Source organism: Lissotriton vulgaris, chromosome 4_1, assembly GCF_964263255.1.
Source record: "Lissotriton vulgaris chromosome 4_1, aLisVul1.2, whole genome shotgun sequence".
In the NCBI taxonomy this organism is placed as follows: Eukaryota; Metazoa; Chordata; class Amphibia; order Caudata; family Salamandridae; genus Lissotriton; species Lissotriton vulgaris.
Window position 1 is genome coordinate 619,247,622 of NC_141691.1, and position 19,398 is coordinate 619,267,019.

The 19,398-nt window shown below is 46.8% G+C and overlaps 1 protein-coding gene across 1 annotated transcript in view; it reads left to right on the forward strand.

Moving 5' to 3' along the window:
* Window positions 1-19,398, forward strand: part of SUGCT (succinyl-CoA:glutarate-CoA transferase) — a 3,450,745-nt gene that overhangs the window by 666,751 nt on the left and 2,764,596 nt on the right. Inside the window, exon 8 of the mRNA XM_086964866.1 lies at window positions 2,985-3,128. Coding sequence (XP_086820992.1) covers window positions 2,985-3,128 — 144 coding nt within the window. The remainder of the gene's footprint in view (window positions 1-2,984; window positions 3,129-19,398) is intronic.

A 19,398-nucleotide genomic window follows, 5' to 3' on the forward strand; every position in this document is an offset into this window, starting at 1 on the left:
ACCGCGGGGTGCAACACCTTTGTGAAACACCCTGGCGCTGAGGAGAGCCCGAAAGGCAGCGTGGTGAACTCGTACACCTGACCGTCCCACTTGAACTGGAGGAAACGACGGTGCGGAGGGAAAACCGGGACCGCCAGATAGGCGTCTTTTAAGTCGAGCCTGGCCATCCAGTCGGACGGCCGTAGCACATCCCTCAAAAGGTGGATTCCCTCCATTTTGAAATGGCGGTAAACCAGCCACTCGTTGAACTCCTTTAGGTTGATAACCGGACGGCGGCCTCCATCGACCTTGTCGACCAAAAAGATGTTGCTGAGGAAGCCGTCCGGGTGTTCGTACGCTCTGCAAATTGCCCCTTTGTGAAGGAAGGCGGAAACCTCGTCGCGCACTAAGTCTGCATTGTGCTGAGAGAACGTAATGGGATGAGGGCGCTGGAGCTGCCGCGGACGGCCATGGAGCTCCAACTGGAAGCCCTGAACCGTCTGTAGTACCCAGGCGTCCTTGATAAGGGAAAGCCATGCTGGGAAGAACTGCACCAGGCGCCCCCTTACCCGCAAACTCGCAGAGGGTAGCACACTCACCTCGTCCACCCTGTTGCTGTACTCGATAGACCCCACGTCCTCGGAACTTCTGACCTCTTGTGGGGTAAAAATTATTGAAGCGGGAACTGTGTTCTTGACCATGCCCGCGACCGGAGCCTTGTCCTCTGTCAGAGGGGTTGCCTCGACCGAACGAGTGGCCCCTTTCTTGTCCGGCCCCGTCAAAAACCCGAGGGGCAAAGACTTTCTTGATATTAGACTGGGCTCGGTCCAGTGACGTAAATGTAGCCACGAACTTACCGAGCTCCTTAATAAAAGGATCCCCAAACAAGCCGCCCTGCGCCACCCCACCGGCCTCAGAAGAGGCGAGGTCACCCAGCTTAGGGTCAATCTTAATTAGCAGCGACCTCCGCCTCTCCGTCGAGAGGGCGCAGTTGGCATTGCCGAGGAAAATAATGGCGCGCTGCGCCCAGTTAGACAAAACCTCAGGGGAAATGAGGTCCCCCGACACCTTAGCCTCCTCTGCCATGTCGAGGATTTTTGTCATAGGGCCTACTACGTCCAGAAGCTTGTCTTGGCAAGTACGCCAGGAACGATCTATACCCTTCCGGGGGTCCTTGACAAACTTAGCGAGAAAAGTGGCCATTTTAGGGTCAATGTCCGGGGTCATTGCCACTTTTCCTTCCAGGGAAGGGCGGGGACACTCCGCTGTCAGGCGGCTACGGGCATCCTTGTCCACTGGCTTTCGGAGCCGGTTCGCCACTTAAAGGGGCACCTTATCCCCCGGGACCCATTCAGAGGACCGAGGATGGACAATATCGTCCGGGTCCAGCATGTCCGAAGGGCCCGCGGAAGTGGACGGCTGGGATGGGAGCCACGACCTAGAAGAGCAGGCGTCCTCCTCTGAGTCCGGAGAATCGTCATCCTGATGCGGCTCCGGGGACATAGTGCGGGGAGTAGGAGGTGGGGCACCCACTGGCGGGGCGATAACTGGTAAGGGGTCCTCAAGCGCCTCAAAGGTGTGCCTAACCTTATCAAAGGCTACCGGATCAATCCCCTCAGTACAAGGCTTCTTAGGCGGGGGGGACCGCTGACGGGGAAGGATCCGAAGCCGGGGCGGGCGCTGGGATGAGGGCCACAATTTTTGCATACGCCTCATCCAAACGCGCCAACAGGCGTTGCTCCAGGGGTACTATAGCCTGGTCCACTGCTTTGCCTATAGAGTCATCCACCGCCTGGTAAAAATCGTCATCCCAGGAGGCATAAGCTAGAGGGTCTTCCTCCATGTACTGGCCTGACTCCCCCTGCATACTGAGGTAAGTTGGGCTCAACAGAATTGAGGTACAGCACAGTTAATTACAAAAGCCCCCCTTGAGGGTACACTGTGGGACTGGGGTAACCCAGTGGATATGGTGGCACAAGGCACGAATTTCGGGACTAGCCCAGGGAACGCCACAGCCCTCTAAGTACTAGGGCGCCACCCGGTCAAGCGTTCCCCAGCGCTACACACCAGCGCCAATTGCGACCCTGTCAGGGTGTTCAGACTACACAATACAACCCACTCTGGGCGTCACAGTTGAGGAAAACCTAGATTTCGACCCCGCAGGGTGTCAGGACCGGGTAGCCAGGGGCAGCGCTGCAGCTGATGCAAACGCTGCAAAAAACGCGTTTAAAACGCGAAATCTATCTCGCCTACAGGCAGAGAGAGCACTGCCCCCTTGCGGCGCCGAACGCGCACCGCACTCCGCTGGGCAACAAGATCGCGTAAGGAGCGCAAGAGCGTCCCGCGATGTCAAGGGGACCTGTAGGGGTCGCAAAACACAAGCGCTCAACCCCAAAGCCACACGCTGCCACAGAAGTCCCCAAAACCCAGGAGAGAGTAAGAAAAATCCACTTAACTTGCTGCTGAGCAGCGAAGAAAGAGGAAGAGGAAGTGGATGCAAGGCATGACGGTTGCTGCCGGTGCATAGAGACTAATGAAGGACTTATGTCTCAGTTTCCTGTTTTCTTTCCCGATGTTGATGGGAAAAGTAGTTTTTACATGTTTTTTCTTGCTGCTGTGAGGAATAAAGTGAAGAAAGTATGGCATAATCCGAAGCCTCCAGTCCTGCCATAGAATCCAGAACAGGTGCTCACTTCCGGCAGACCTTATTGTGACTCTTCGTTGACATCTAATTTTACTGATTAAGATTAAGGGGCCACTAGAGGTTGTAGCTTTGACCTCAGTCTCCCTTTAATACACAGTCTGTTTTGTTTTGTTTCTGTCATGCTTTGAAGTTCTTTACTAGTTTCTCATAATCTGTGGGTCTTGTGTGACTTCTTACTATATTATCAACATCGTCTTCACTTTCCTCCCCCTTCATTTTCTGTGATTTTAGTGAAATTATGCCAGTGGTGTTTACATGCTTGTTTCTTTTCCACTTAACCATTTTTCTTTTCTCTCATTAGGATGGGGAGCCAGTAAGGCCTGGGGTAGCAATGACTGATCTTGCCACAGGACTGTACGCCCATGGAGCCATAATGGCAGGAATACTGCAGAGGCATAAAACAGGAAAGGGGATGCACATCGATTGCAACTTGCTGTCCTCTCAGGTAAATTCACGAAAACACCACTTTTGTGATAATAAAAACCAATAAACTGAGTAATTGCTTTGCAAAGACATCAAAATTATCTTCCTTTCTTATTCCCTCTGTTGAAGACTGGGGTCTTATTTAGAGGACGGAGAATGAGATTGTGATCACTCGGTTACATATGACACTCAGGCGGAGAGTGGTGTTCACTATATGTTTAATGGCTCCTTATAAAAAGAAGGCAATGTGATGGGGCCCAGTCCGCAGAGAGGTGTCTCTACACCCCAAGTGGGGAAGAAACAGTTTTGGCAGTGTCAGTTCCTTTACTGTACACCTATGTGGCTTCTTTGGGAAGGAAAGGGGGGCAAGCCTCACCAACAACCATTTTGTGTGTGTAAAAGGCTGCTTTATTGAAACAGGTGCATATCACAATTTTACTAACACTGGCACTTTGCCTTACAAAACTAAAACCTCTCTATACATAAACTACTTGACCTCTTGCTCCCCCCCAACCCTTCGATCCCCACATCATAAACCCCCACCCTGCAACATACAATAAATAACTTTCCATAACAATAATATTTCACGATCTTACAATATAGCATTTATAAATCCTAACCTCCCATGACCTAAAATCCTACCTGCCTTTATGCAACTGTAACTAACGAACCTCTAATGTAAATTTCCTGCCTGTTTAAAATTTCCATGCTCCTGTTCACAAACTCCCCAAACTTAACAAGAAACTACAAAACTCCAGCCAAACTTGGCCAACTTTCAAACAACCCCGCCAACACCTATTCCAAGCGACAAGTCTACAATATATCAGCCCCCTATGAACCAGTTTCAATAAAACCCCAACAGGAAAAACCTACCCTAACTGTCTCCTACAAAAACTCCAAGCCCAGGGAGGTAGGGCGGGGACAAAAAACCAAAGTATGCAACGCTCCCATTCACCAGGTCACCAAACCTAAAATGGTGGCTGGGAAAGTGCGCCAGCCCCTTAAGTAACTTGAGCTACTTACTCAAATTTGGGCTACAATTGGGCTAGTCCCAATGCAGCCCAACAGCCAAAAAAAGGCCATGCCAGGCTGGCCCCACCCCCTCCCAATCTGCCTGGGCGCAGACCTCGTGGTGCTCGGCTGCCCCCTAAGCCCCCCTTGGGAGGGAAAGGGGGGCAAGCCACACCGAAAACCATTATGTGTGTGTAAAAGGCCGCTTTATTGAAACAGGTGCATATCACAATTTTATTAACACTGGCACTTTGCTGTACAAGACTAAAACTTCTCTATAAATAAAATACCTGACCCTTTGTTCCCCCCTCACTCCTACGATCCCCACATCATAAACCTCCACCCTGCAACATACAATAAATAACTTTCCATAACAATAATATTACACAATCTTACAATATAGCATTTATAAATCCTAACCTCCCATGACCTAAAATCCTACCTGCCTTTATGCAACTGTAACTAACGAATCACTAATGTAAATGTCCTGCCTGTTAAATCTTTCCCTGCTCCTGTTCACAAACTCCCCAAACTTAACAAGAAACTACGAAACTCCAGCCAAACGTAGCCAACTTTCAAACAACCCCACCACCCAGGAAAAGGAAGGAGAGGAGGCGGAAACGCCGCCTCCCCGTTTTCCTGCCCCGCCCTCCCTCCTAGCCCTGTCCCCATGTTCCCCCTATTCCCTATCAAGACCACTACCCCCGAAGGACCCTCTATAAAATTCCCCGTTCAGCCTCTCCGCACGCCCAACATCCTGGCCAGGACTTCCCTCAGCTCCAACAAATACAAGTCTATGCCTAGCCTGGACAAGTGGACTCCATCCCCTCTGAAAAACTCTTGCGTGTCGTACCTGATGTCTCCGTGGCAAATCCTGGCAAAGCCCAACTGGTGGCAAAAATGGATCATCTCCCCATTTACCTTTCTCCTGGCCTTGTCCACAGCCCCTGGGTTTACAGCACCCCTCCAAACCCTACGCGGCACAAACTCCGTCCACACTACTGCGCACCCCAACCACTGCCGCTTGATTGCGTCCAATTCGCGCCACGTACACCTCATCAGTGCCAAGCCCGTCTCCTTAACCATATCATTTTCGCCTAGGTGAATAACCAGTACGTTGGGACACCTACCAGCCACCAACATCCTATTCAACACTTGTAAAAGTTCTTTCAATAGCATTCCCCCTTTCCCTTTCCAACAAACACTGAACAGTTCTTTATTAAAGCCAAGGTTTTCCCCGAAATAGATGGTGCGGGCCTGGACCTGGGACCACTTCACAAAAGAATGACCCACGATCCAGATGGACATTTCCCTGGCGAGGGGACCCTTCACTGAACCTGAAACGAGAAACATGAATGAAACACAGGGAAAACACATAACCGCGCTACAACGGAATGGGAGCGCTGCGCACATAACGCTGCTAACAGTCTGACGACCACCTGCCCAATTCCATAATGTCCACCCGCCCCAACCCCGTTTGTTCACTTCTGACGCTGCTCCAATCCTGAAGGAATAAGTCCCAAAACATTTTCCATCCAACCCCAGTTGGGCCTAAGCCTTCCTCAATACAGCCAGGAGCTGCGGCCCCTTCGCCACCCGTCCATCAGAATGCCTGAAAACTAATCCTGACGTGTCTGAGGCCACAGACCTCCATCTCGTCCCCTACCTATGAAGGCAGGTCAAGCCTGAGTCAGGCTGCCTGTAAAGAGACCCATCGTCCCCGCCCCTCTGATCTGTTTTCGACTTCCTCAGCCACAAGCAGACCCAGTTCCCCCGGAGGGAAACCTCGGTCGATAACAAGCCCTCCCCCCATTTGGAACCCAACAACTCGAAAGGCCCCAAAAAACATCCACGACATCAACGTGGAAAACAGGCAAAGCTCCATGTCATCCTTGCACACCCTTGGCAATGTCTGCAACACCATCTCCAGAAGGATCCATGACAGGGGATTCCTGACCCAAGCCACCCGACCACACTCTCGGGCCCACCCTTCCAACATGCGCAACCCTATTCCCCCCACAGATGGTGTATAACCCCACAAAAGCTTTCCCATGAAGGCTATCCCTGCCAATTTACCCGCTATTGTCACCCTTGTGAGCCCCTTTTCGGTCAAATGCAGGATAAACTGTATTAAGTCTTCCTGCTGTCCCGCCAGTGAAACCCTTCACCTTGCACCCAAGCCTAAGAACTCTGCCCATGCCGTCGTGTATGCCACCTTCGTCGATTGCGCCAGTGAACCTAAAACCAGCTGCAAAATCCTGTGTTGTCTACGTATCCCAAATGCTGCAGCATGATGGTCGGGGTCCTGTCCGCGTCCTTTGCTAGCCCATGGAATCTCCTCCACTTTGAACGAGACAAAGCATCGGCTATGTCATTGTCCACCCCTGGCACATGCACTGCGCGAAATGCAATATCATGCCGCAAACAGCCCAACACAAACACTCTCAGCAGCTTCAAAACTTGCGCATCCCTCGCAGACTGCCGATTCACAATTTTCGACACTGGCATGTTGTCTATTCTGAACATCACCCGTCTGTGAGCCAGCAAGTCCCCCAACAGCGAGATTGCAACCACCAGCGGGAAAAACTCCATAAAAGCTATTCTATAGTCCAAATCCCTCGCTACCTGCAGCGTCTGAAAAGATCTGCACATCCCAGACAATGTCGTTATCCTGCATCATTGGTACGCCATTGAAATTCTGTATAAAGAACTGCCACATCCTCAGGTCCTCCCTCACCCATGCTGACAGTCGCACGTGAGGTTGTGGAGGTTTCCGTCCTGCCAGTGCCCTGACCAGTCGCCTACAAAAAGTCCGCCCTACTCTCATCACCCTACATGCAAAGTTCAGGTGACCCAATAGCACCTGTATATCCCTCACTGTGACTTTGTGTTTTGCCAACATAGCTGCCAGCAGCACCAACATTTGCAGCTTTTTGTCTGCCCGTAGTCGTGCCTCCATCGCCTCCGAGTCCAATTCAATTCCTAGAAATGACAGTGCCGTAGCAGGCCCAACCGTATTTTCCGGTGCCAATGGCACGCCCAACTCCCCCATGATCTCTTGGAACCTGTCCAGCGCATCCTGGCAGTCCGCGGAGTTGGGGGTGCTCACAAAGAAAAAGTCATCTAGGTAGTGCGTTACTCCTTGGTGACCCGTCCGTGTTGAGAACAACCATTGCAAAAACGTACTGAAACACTCGAACAGTGCGCAAGACATAGAACAGTCCATCAGCAATGTTTTGTCCACGTACCAGCGCCCGTTAAACTGGATCCCCAGTAAGTCCCAATAGTCTGGGTGGACTGGAAGCAGCAGGAAAGCCAACTTAATGTCACACTGTGACATGGCTGCGTCAACTGGTGAATATGACACTGTGGCCTCCTCCTCATCAATATAATCATTACCGAGCCACCTTTGGGCCATGACAAATGCTGTTTGAATCGAAACTGTCCTTGCTCTTTCTTTGGCACCACTCCAATGGGTGACACAATCAGATTTGTTAGAGGCCAATCCTCAAAGGGTCCTGCCATGCGGCCCTCACACACTTCCCTGTCTAGTTTGTCCTGCACCACCTCAGGGTGCTCCTTTGCTGACTTCAAATTGTCCGCTCATCGTCTCGTCCTCGGCCTGTCGTATCCAAGTCGAAACCTCTCTCGAAATCCCACCTGCAAATGTTCCACCACTCCGGCATCTGGATATCCCCGCAGGGTTGCGATCAGATTGTCCACCTTAACTGGCGTAAGAGCCCTTGGGCCCAGACCCTTTAGCCCCCACGCTCGCCCGCGTGCTGTTGCTGAGTGATCGACCGAAAGACCCCAGTCTGTCCCTGCTGTCCCCACTGTTGCTGACCCTGACTCCCCCAACATTTAAGCAAGGCATGCCCACTCTTTCCACACCCCGAACATTCGTGGAGAAGCCTACAATACTCTTGTGTGCAGGCACCCTTATTATAGGCCCCTTTGAATCCCGACCGTTCCTTCCCCGCACCTCCCACCCCTCCTCGGGTGGGTTGGCCCAGAAAGGGCTGATACACTATGGGCAGCCCTTTGGCCATAAAAACAGTCATTCCTGACCCAGCTAACCCCATCGTATGTTGCCACCGGTCGGCGTCCAGCTCGCCCCACTTCCCCAATTCAGGAAGTGTACTTGCCTTGAGCCACGGCCCTCCAGGGTTGTGGCAGGGGTAGAGGTGACGCCCTTCTCTCCTCAAGGGCGGTTTGGACAGACAGCAGTGACCTTCAGCGCTAGTTTTCTTGTCCAGGTGGTTCTCTGGTCTCTCTGCTTCCTTCCAGCTTTTTGGGTCCTCTAGCTCCTCCCTGCAGTGTCAGCATGTCTCCACTTGACTCAGCAGTCTCTGTCGGGTCCTCGTGGTTCAGTTCTATTTCTTGGCATCCTCTGTGGTCATTTCTGTTAGCTTCTGACGTCTTCTCTGCTCCGTCGCGGCTTCCACCTTCTTGACACGTCTGAGTCACATCTCCTGGGGCTGCTAGAGTGATGCCCTCACTTTCCTGGCTTCCTAGCTCCAGCTCCATGTTGGAAATCTCACCCGGGGCGGCGCTGGATTACGGAGAAACTCTGTCAAAACGTGGGACATATCCCTTCCTTTGTAGAAAGGACATCATCAAGTTTGTGACTGTTCATCCCATCTGCCAAACTTTAAATTAAGACTTAATCATAAAGGAGTGGTCTAATCACCGGCTCAATTAAGTAGAGAAAAGATTGTGTTAATTTTAAGTGGTAGGAGGGTGTAGCACTCAAACACGACAGAGAGGAGAACTCAGAAATCAGAGTACAGGTTGAATAGGGAGTTGGCATGATCATGAAGAGTGGCTCTAGGTGAAACTGAGTGAAAGGAGGATAAAGGCACAGGAAGGCACTGGGAAAGGAACTAGAACATTTATTACACTGCGTGTCTTCTGTGCACAATTAGTCCACAAGAAAAAGATCCTTGGAGAATACAGGGCGCTCTGGGTGTTACAGTGGCAAAATTTGGAAGCATCTTGGTAATAGTCATGAATAGGTCATCTGCTGATTCACAGTACAAATCGTTAAACACAACCTAGACACTTACTACAAGTTGCTCAAACGTACAGTGGTTATTGTGCCAATGGCCTGTCTGCAAGCAGCGGTCATGTTATTGCTGACAGGTGTACTGTAAGTTTGCAATATTTTGGATTCATAAGATACACCACCGGCTGAGGCCACCAAACCTGGTGTCAGGTGTATTTACTTATTTATACATTGTTATATAGTGCACTCAACTCTAGAGTATCTGTACGTGTTTCTACTTACATTGAACTGGATGTAAGAAAAAGACTTCAACAATCGCAAATTTGTAACAAAGTAAAGGTCAGTTTGGTTGCTTTCGGAATGCGCCCATACCAATATTGCAATTACGACAGTTACCTGAATCGACTGACATATATGTATGTATAATTGCTACAGTAAATACAAGGGTCTATAAAAAAAGTTGCCACTCATGTATCCTATTTTTATCAGGAGAATATATAATTGTACCATTCATTACACTATTAGTTTGGCTACTTTGGTAATAGGTAGTTCCTTCATGACAGCATGGATTTAAAATATTTTAGATCTATTCCTCTATTCCTTCTTATATTCTAGGAAATGAGTCTTGGTTTTATGGCCATGGTCACAAAAGTGAAATTGTATGCAACTGTTTTTCCATTGAATATTATACAGCATCTGTTGGCAGGACAACCTATTGACAAGAAGATTCAATCCAAAGTGTACACATAATACCCCCATCCCTTTCCCCCACAACCAACTGTCACATACCAAGCCCATGTTGCTCCAAATCCCCCTCTACGACCCCTATTGTGCCTACCCCGAAACCTACCTTTCCAAACCATGTTTCACTCCTGCATAAACATTCTCTTCTCTCTCCCTTCAATACCCACTCTCCACCGTTCATTGCTTCTTAAATTTTTATGGTTTACAAAGAAATGGTTCTGTTGGGTAAAACAAAATGATTTCACCATGCTAATAATGCAATCCTAGATTAATGTACTCCGATAAACACAGCTCTAGACAAAGGTACTCAACAAATAAATCAATAATCAGGAGATTGTACTAAGGATTTATAACAGAATTTAATTCATTCAGTTGTTCACATACATAGCACGAGTCTTAAAGTGCAAATCAGTGCCATTTGTGTGAAAAAGGTGCTCAATGGGTGAATAATATATACAGTGCCAACAATTTCCTATGTACAAATGTATACACAGATGATTTTATGGGGGCCAGACACCAATTTTGATCCAAAGATTCCTATTCTTCCTAGTGGAATCTTGGTGGTTCTGGACCTATGTATTGCCACGACGTTTCGACCCTGGTGTGCCTCTGCGGATGGTCACGATGAGTCTTTATCAAGACTTGGGAGTGAAGGGGTTGGCAGTCTGGAATAGAGAATGAGCTGTGTATCAGAGCCACTGTTTGGGCACAAGACTAACGCCCAAGTGAAAGAGGGAGCAGAAATACTCACTTAGTGAAGGCCAAGAAACTCAGCCTTAATCTGTAGGGCTCAATGGCCTGGACATCTGTGGAAGAGGAGTGTCTCAGTCAGGGCCTCACATATTTATTTAGTTATACTATATAAAAATCTACGTCATCGGTGGACCTTCGAAATTGAGTGACTAAAACCGTGCGGTGAGAGTTCATTTTCTGTTTAGGAACTAAGACCGCGGTACCATGTGCCTTATGAACGGTAGTTTACACCATGTGCTTGACCGGTAGATTAAGCACTGTGACTGGATGTTCAGTGTGTCAGTAGGTGCAGTATAGGGGGCCGGTAGAGAGTGAAAGTGACTGGAGGACTGGCCGGGAGTAACTAATATCTTATCTTAGTTCCATGTGCTTGCCTTTATTAAAGCCCAGAGAGTGATTTAAAACCCCCTCGAGAAATAACAAGGAGTGCCCAGTAGGGGTCCGTTCAAGGCGCTTGTACGATTAATCAATGGTTCGAGTGTGCCAGCTTACATTAAAAGATTAATTAATTAATTAATGTGCCTGCTTGTGCCAGGACGGGTCGAACTGCGGGCTGGCCATGAGTGAGTGGAAAGTTGAAAGTTAAACGATCCATGCGTTCAGAAGCGGCTCAGTGTGGAGAGCCATTTAAAACACGGGCACAGATCGAGTAGCGCTTACCCGTAACGGTGTGAATCCAGTTGGAGAGTCCGACGGTTGGTGCATAGTCCCATCCGCCTTGCCGGTATAAGTGGGTGTTCCCGACTCATCCCTTCTGAGTGGTATAAATCAAGACGTGGCCTCATGGGGGCGTGCACGTCAGGGGAAAGCCGCGGTTGCTAGGTAACGGCGTGGCGTGCTAGAATGTAATACGCAGTGGTTGTGAGATGACGTGTTTGTGGTGCTTGTCCCGTTCTCATTGGCGACTAGCTAACTACAGGAGTAAAACTGACCCTATAGGAGATCATAAATGGGAGCCACCTAAATTATGGATTGCTGTATAGGACTTAAAGGATTACACACAGATGAGGTTCAGTTTTACATTTTTACAATACCCTCGTACCGATCACCAACCAGAAACTTCATGTGAACTCATACGGGTAGTATGGGCAACATTGAGCAGAAAATGAGTACATTGTGCGGTACTGCTCTTAGGGATTATATACCATTTAAATACATTGCGCGGTTCGTAATTCATTAAACATTTTCTGAACATGAGACCATTTAGACGATAACTTCATGTGTGTGAATCATGAGGGTGAAACATTTGAACTCATACGGTTAATATAGGCAACAGTGGGCAGGAAATGAGTACTTTATGCCTTACTGCTCATAGGGATCATATACCATTTAAACAAATACATAGCGCGGTTCATAATCCATTAAACATGTTCTGCTCATGAGGCCATTTAGACGATAATGAATAAACACATGAGGAGTTCTAGGCTAGATTAGAGATGTTGCCCATGTGCGGTACTGCTTTTAGGGCTTATATACCATTTAAATACATTGCGCGGTTCGTAATTCATTAAACATGTACTACTCATGAGACCATTTAGACGATAACTTCATGTGTGCGAATCATGAGGGTGAAACATTTGAACTCATACGGTTAGTATAGGTAACAGTGGGCAGAAAATGAGTACATTATGCCGTACTGCTCAAAGGGATCATATACCATTTAAACAAATCCAATGCGCGGTTCGTAATCCATTAAACATGTACTGCTCATGAGGCCAATGGTCTCATGAGTAGTACATATTTAATGAATTACGAACCGCGCAATGTATTTAAATCGTATATTATCCCTAAGAGCAGTACCGCACAATGTACTCATTTTCTGCTCAATGTTGCCCATACTACCGTATGAGTTCACATGAAGTTACTGGTTTGTGATCGGTACGGGGGTATTGTAAAAATGTAAAACTGAACCTCATCTGTGTGTAATCCTTTAAGTCCTATACAGAAATCCATAATTTAGGTGGGTCCCATTTATGATCTCTTATAGGGCCAGTCTTACTCCTGTAGTTAGCTAGTCGTCAATGAGAACGGGACAAGCACCACAAACACGTCATCTCACGCGCACTGCGTATTACAGTCCAGCACGCCACGCCGTTACCTAGAAACCGCAGCTTTCCCCTGACGTGTACGCCCCCATGAGGCAACGTCTTGATTTATACCACTCAGAAGGGACGAGTCGGTTACATCCACTTATACCGGCAAGGCGGATGGGACTATGCACCAACCGTCGGACTCTCCAACTGGATTCATACCGTTACGGGTACGGGCTACTTAAATGGCTCTCCACAATGAGCCGCTTCTGAACGCATGGATCGTTTAACTTTCAACTTTCCACTCACTCACTGCCAGCCCGCAGTTCGACCCGTCCTGGCACAAGCAGGCACATTCGAACCAATGATTACTCGTACAAGCGCCTTGAACGGATCCCCTCCGGGCACTCCTTGGTATTTATCGAGGGGGTTTTAAATCACTCTCGGCACTGGGCTTTAATAAAGGCAAGCACATGGAACTAAGATAAGATATTAGTTACTTCCGGCCAGTCCTCCAGTCACTTTCACTCTTTACTGACCCCCGATACTGGCACCTACTAACACACGAACATCCAGCCACAGTGCTTAATCTACCGGTCAAGCACATGGTGTAACTACCGTTCATAAGGCACATGGTAACGCTGTCTTAGTTCCTAAACAGAAAAGGAACTCTCACCGCACTGTTTTAGTCACTCAATTTCGAAGGTCCACTGATGACGTAGATTTTTATATAGTATAACTAAATAAATATGTGAGGCCCTGACTGAGACACTCCTCTTCCACAGATGTCCAGGCCATTGAGCCCTACAGATTAAGGCTGACTTTCCTGGCCTTCACTAAGTGAGTATTTCTGCTCCCTCTTTCACTGGGGCGTTAGTCTTGTGCCCAAACAGTGGCTCTGATACACATCTCATTCTCTATTCCAGACTGCCAACCCCTTCACTCCTCAGTCTTGATAAAGACCCGTCGTGACCATCCACGGAGGCACACCAGGGTCGAAACGTCGACGCAATACATAGGTCCAGAACCACCAACATTCCACTAGGAAGAATATCAATCTTTGGCTCCAAATTGGTGTCTGGCCACCATAAAATCATCTGTGTATATATTTGTACATAGGAAATTGTTGGCACTGTATATATTATTCACCCATTGAGCACCTTTTTCACACAAATGTTACTGATTTGCACTTTAATACTCGTGCTATATATGTGAACAACTGAATGAATTTAATTCTGTTATAAATACTTAGTACAATCTCTTGATTTTTGATTTATTTGTTGAGTACCTTTGTCTAGAGCTGTGTTTATCGGAGTACATTAATCTAGGATTGCATTATTAGCATGGTGAAATCATTTTGTTTTACCCAACAGAACCATTTCTTTGTAAACCATTCAATACCCAGGTTCTGAGGGACACAGGGTTACCCCTTTTCTTTAAAATATTCTTTAATTTCCAGCTTTGTTTGTGCTGTACACAAATCTCTCCATACATAATACATAACACAACGTCACACATATATGTTTTCACTGAAAAAAAACAACAGTTAAAGTGATGTTATAGTTAGGAATTGTAATGATATCTTACTTTATAATAAACAATACCATTAGAAATTCACTAAAAAAACAAAGGCTAAAGGGGATTATAGTTAGGATAATATATATTTATTTTTATTTTTATAACTCTTTTTATTGAAGTCGGTAGTTTATTATAGGTGGGACTTTATTGGATTTAGGATTATACAACGTTATACAAACTGATTGTCATAGAGGGTACAGGTATTGGTCATTTCATATGCATTTAGAGTTTGCCACAATCAGCATACATATGTTCAACGAGAAGGGGGGGTGGTAAGAGAAACAAGGGGAGCACAGATATCTCTGTGGTATTCATTCCATTTCGACCATATGTGTGACCATTGTTCGGTTAACCCCTGGAGATATATACAGTCTTTTTACGAAACATGCACCAGTCCATGTCCTGTTTTCATGAGGCTAGGCCAGGGCTCTCTCTCGCTCCACACATCCTAGCGATGTTTCCCTTAGCCATCATACACCCCAGGACTGTCAATGATTTCTCTTTATTATTCAGGTCTGTCGGCCCCCACACATTGAGCAAGCACTGTCTGGCCTCCAGGGTCAGATCCTGTCCCAACACCTCGGACATACAATCCAGCACACTTGACCAGTACTTGCGGATATTGGTGCATTCCCGCATAATATGAATGAAAGCGCCGTCCTGCCCACAGTTCCATATACAACTTGAGTCTTCCCCGTATCCCATCCGATCCAGGGCCGTTCTTGAATTATATGTTCTATGTAGAATTTTTAACTGCACTAATTTAAGTCGCGATGAGATTACATCCTCCCTAGGGGAGGCAAGCGCATCCATCCAGTCTTCATCATCTAGTTCTAACAGGTCCCCTGTCCATTTTTCCTTAAGCTTCACAAGGGGATCGGAAGCATGGTAAATTAGTTTATGATAGTTGAGCGCAATTTACTTGCTGGGCATATATTTGTCCAGGAGTCTATCCTTCAGCTGCGTCGCTTCTGGAAGCGACTCTCCAGCCCGGAGACAGGCACATAGGGCATGCCTAACTTGGTAGTATCTGAAAAATTCTGATCAACAAAATCATATTCCTGCTGCAACTCAGAGAATTCCATCACTTTGCCTCCTCTCCATAAATCACCCACCTTAGAGAGCCCAATAAGGTCCCAATGATCAAAGCCCTTGGATTTTTGGAGGTACCTAGAAAATATGAGTCCCACAGAGGGGTGAATTGTGTGATCTTCTTATCCCAGCCTAAACCTTGGTGGGTTGTATGCCATGTCAAAACAGAGTGTGATATCGGCCCGTCAACTGCAACCAAGCAGGATTAGAGTAGAGAGCCCGGGCATAGGATCCCCCCAATAACAACCATCTGTCCATTCGATATACCGGGTCATTATATGGTCTATATGTGCCCTGATTGATAGCTGCCAATTGCGCAGCCCAGTAGTATCTCTTAATATCGGGGACCAATGCCTCCATCATACTATCCTGCACCAGTTTATGGACTGATATTCGTGGTGTTCCCCCAATCCAAAGGAGGGCTCTATGCTCTCTCTCTATTGCCAAAAAGTACTTTGCTTGGACCGGACTTGGCGTGTTATCTAAAACATACATGAAGGGAATTAAGGACATCATTTTTAAAAAAACGCTGTCCTACTCAGTAGGAACAGTGGTAGAGTCTTCCAGTGCTCCACATCACTACCAAGTCTCCGCAGTGGTAACCAGAAATTATGATCATAGAACAACCTGGGGTCCCTGGCGATATAGATACCCAAGTATTTGAAACCATCTTTTGCCTTTGTCACTTTACACTCCCTGGGCAGGATCGGAAATTGTCCTCAGACCACATGGATCATTGACTTGGACCAGTTGATAGCATAATGAACAACAAAGAAAGAGTGTTATTTGTTTAGAAAAAAGAAAGGTATTTGAGCACATAGGAAAAACAACACCTATTTGGTGTGTTAAGAAAGCCCTCACTCACCGACCTGGTCGGTGACATGCTTCATCTTCGGGCCCCACTGGGAGTGACCGAATACCACCCCAGTGTGCTTCAAAGCCAGATTTACTGCGGAGCGGGTAATGTGAAGATGTGAGAGCTAAGTGATATAAGGAAAAAGAGTGACGTGGTGAGTTTAAAAATGTCTTTGTTGTATCAAAAATTTATTTTAATGGCTGATCAACAAGACATGTTAAAAATGTGTTGGAAATCTAGACCAACTACGTTGAATGGTCTGTTTCCAATACTATTAGGTGATGGTCAACATGTTTCTGCCAATGTCGGTATAATTAACCTGGCATTCGTCAGGACCTATGGTGAATTAAACCCCGGCGGTATGGACACGCTAAGGCCCACCCTACCAAGGGACGTGAAAGTTAAAAGTCGTCTGAAAAAGTGCAAAATGGGAAATGGGCCACACAAATGAAAATGATAATTTGGTGGTAAAACCCCTTAGTGTCTCTGGGTTAGAGACTCCAAAAATTAAAATGCACTGGGGGGGGGGGGGGGGGGGGGGTGAGATAATATCACCACATAGACCACGGGAGGGGGGTGATGGCGTATTTGGCACATCACCCCCCTCCCGTGTTTATCATTTTTATTTGTGTGGCCCCCATAAAGTCGGCGGAGATTCAGGGATGTATTCAATATATAATTTTCAATGTTATAGTTATCTCTAGTAACTATAATTCATGCCCTGAAGTAACTATTAGTCTCCACCCCGCCATGCACAATTTTGTCTTCAATTATGTCATATCGGATGTTGCAGTGATGTTATTAATGATGTCCTAGAACATGCCACCAGTGATGTACTATGTAAGGTAATTGTTAGTGAATGGCGAGGGCGTGAGTTATAGTTAATTTAGGGCACGAGTTATAGTTATTTGAGATAACTGTAATGGTAAATTTTCAGTGGTTTTGTTTGATTAAAACACTATGTTTTAGCTGACATTTTTACCAAACTACAACATCCCTTTAACCATTATTTCCAGTGAATTTCTAAGGTTACATTATTTTTTTTAAGTAAGATATAATTACAATTCCTAACTATAACGTCACTTTAACTGGTTTTGGCCTGGCCCTCTCTCCAACCCTTGACTGGCACCCAGCCTCATTCAGCACACGGCCATTGGCTGTGTGGAGCTTGTGGTGGGGCGCAGGGCGTGGCTGCGGCGTTAGTTCAGTATCCAAACCCCGCTAGCTGACTATGTGATGTAACAGTATACCAGGTGTCATTTTAAATAAGACTCCCTTGAGAGATTAGTGCAGTGCAAAAAAGAAGAAAAGAAGTGATTTAAAAAGGATACACATCGAAGACGCCAATATCACTAAATCAGAATAGGTAGCCTGAAAGATGCCGAGCAGTTGGAATATGGCACTGCTCTTATGGTCAAGGTGCTCTCTTGTAAGAAACTCTACAAAGAGGGTATAACTATATTTTTTTCCATCCTCCTCCTGGTTGGAGACATAGTGAAGTATAGTTACTTGGTGGCCCAGATGATGACACTTGGACACGTTAAGTGTAATGATGGGACACCAATGATCCCTGGCAGAGTTTTTCTCCTGGTTTCTTTTTTCTTTCCCTTTTGTTGCTTTTTGAGGCCATCTAACTGTTGGCAGTTTATTCTGCATCTCTAATCAATTAAAACATCTTCTTTGTTGATCTTTCGTACTACAGTACTAGAGATTTGGACTGTTCATACATGATGAGCATTCATTTGTAGATAGACTTCAGGACTGTTTTGGTTTAATGATTAATTGAAACAGAGGATTGAGTCCGTGAGTCTTTAAATTTATCCCTTCAGGCCCTCTTCTTGTGCTTTGTCATTTTAAATAAGGCAGACCTGCTGACTTTGTGAAAGGGTCAGAACACCAAAATTAAAAAAGTGGGACTTTTGGCTTCATCAAAGGGTCTGGACATCAACATATATAACAGACCTATTGTCTTTGTCAAATGTGTGTTTAAAAAAACTACAGATAACAATGTTTACTAAAAGTGTCATAAAAGTCATTTAATAAAGCTTTCTTAAAAAATAAAACAGGTCTTTGAGACTATCTTTTAACATTTTTCAGGTCACAAAGTGCAACCATAGAAAAACACAACAAGGTGTCTCCATACTCTATCCGCATAGGGCTTCAGCTCAGAGTGCTTTAAAAAAATATGGCGAATTCTCATGGAGTCATGGAGTCATGGATTTAATGATCTGAGAGACTTACCTTTTTCATTTTGCTGGGGGCTGCAGCACTTCCTATGGCTCCCCACAACATTAAATTAATGCTTAGTGGTGCCCCTGCCCCTTCTTGGAACACCACCAGGTTTCAGACAAATATAAGTAAAAAACCCTTCCAGGTCATTATTTGGTGCTCCATGCCAGAGCAGTGAATAACAAATAAGCAGCTCCTGCTGATCATTTATTATTCTTTTTTCTTTATCTTTTTATTTTTCGGTGCCCAGGTACCTAACCAGGACACCCACACATTTTTTGTTGTGGGCCGCAAGGGGATCCCCAGGAACCCTGCAGTCCCACTGGCTTTCAGCAAGTGGCCCCATGGGCCGCATAGGAGCCTGCAACACGTTCTAGTTCTTTTAAAAAACAGGGGTGCCTTGGAGCCCACCTAGCGGTACAAAAGGGGGTGGTGATGGACGGAGCATCTGAATCAATCAAACACTCACACCCAGTCAAAAGATCTGGGTTTAATCCATCACCGTTCTTTAGCCCACTCTGCCACCCCAGTTCAGACATGGCTATATGCAAATCAGTCTGACCCTGTGCCTCATGGGAACAGTCCAGCCCGAACTGCCAAGCCATGTCTTCCCTGGACCGGAAACAAGCTTCCTAGGACCGGTTTCTGGCATTCCAGCCGTCTTCAGCCCGGCTTGCTTGAATCCAGTGGCAAAGTGAGCAAGGGACTCACGTCTGAGCATACCCTGCCACACTTATGGCGGCCAAAAGCGGTACAAAAGGGGGTGGTGATGGACGGAGCATCTGAATCAATCAAACACTCACACCCAGTCAAAAGATCTGGGTTTAATCCATCACCGTTCTTTAGCCCACTCTGCCACCCCAGTTCAGACATGGCTATATGCAAATCAGTCTGACCCTGTGCCTCATGGGAACAGTCCAGCCCGAACTGCCAAGCCATGTCTTCCCTGGACCGGAAACAAGCTTCCGAGGACCGGTTTCTGGCATTCCAGCCG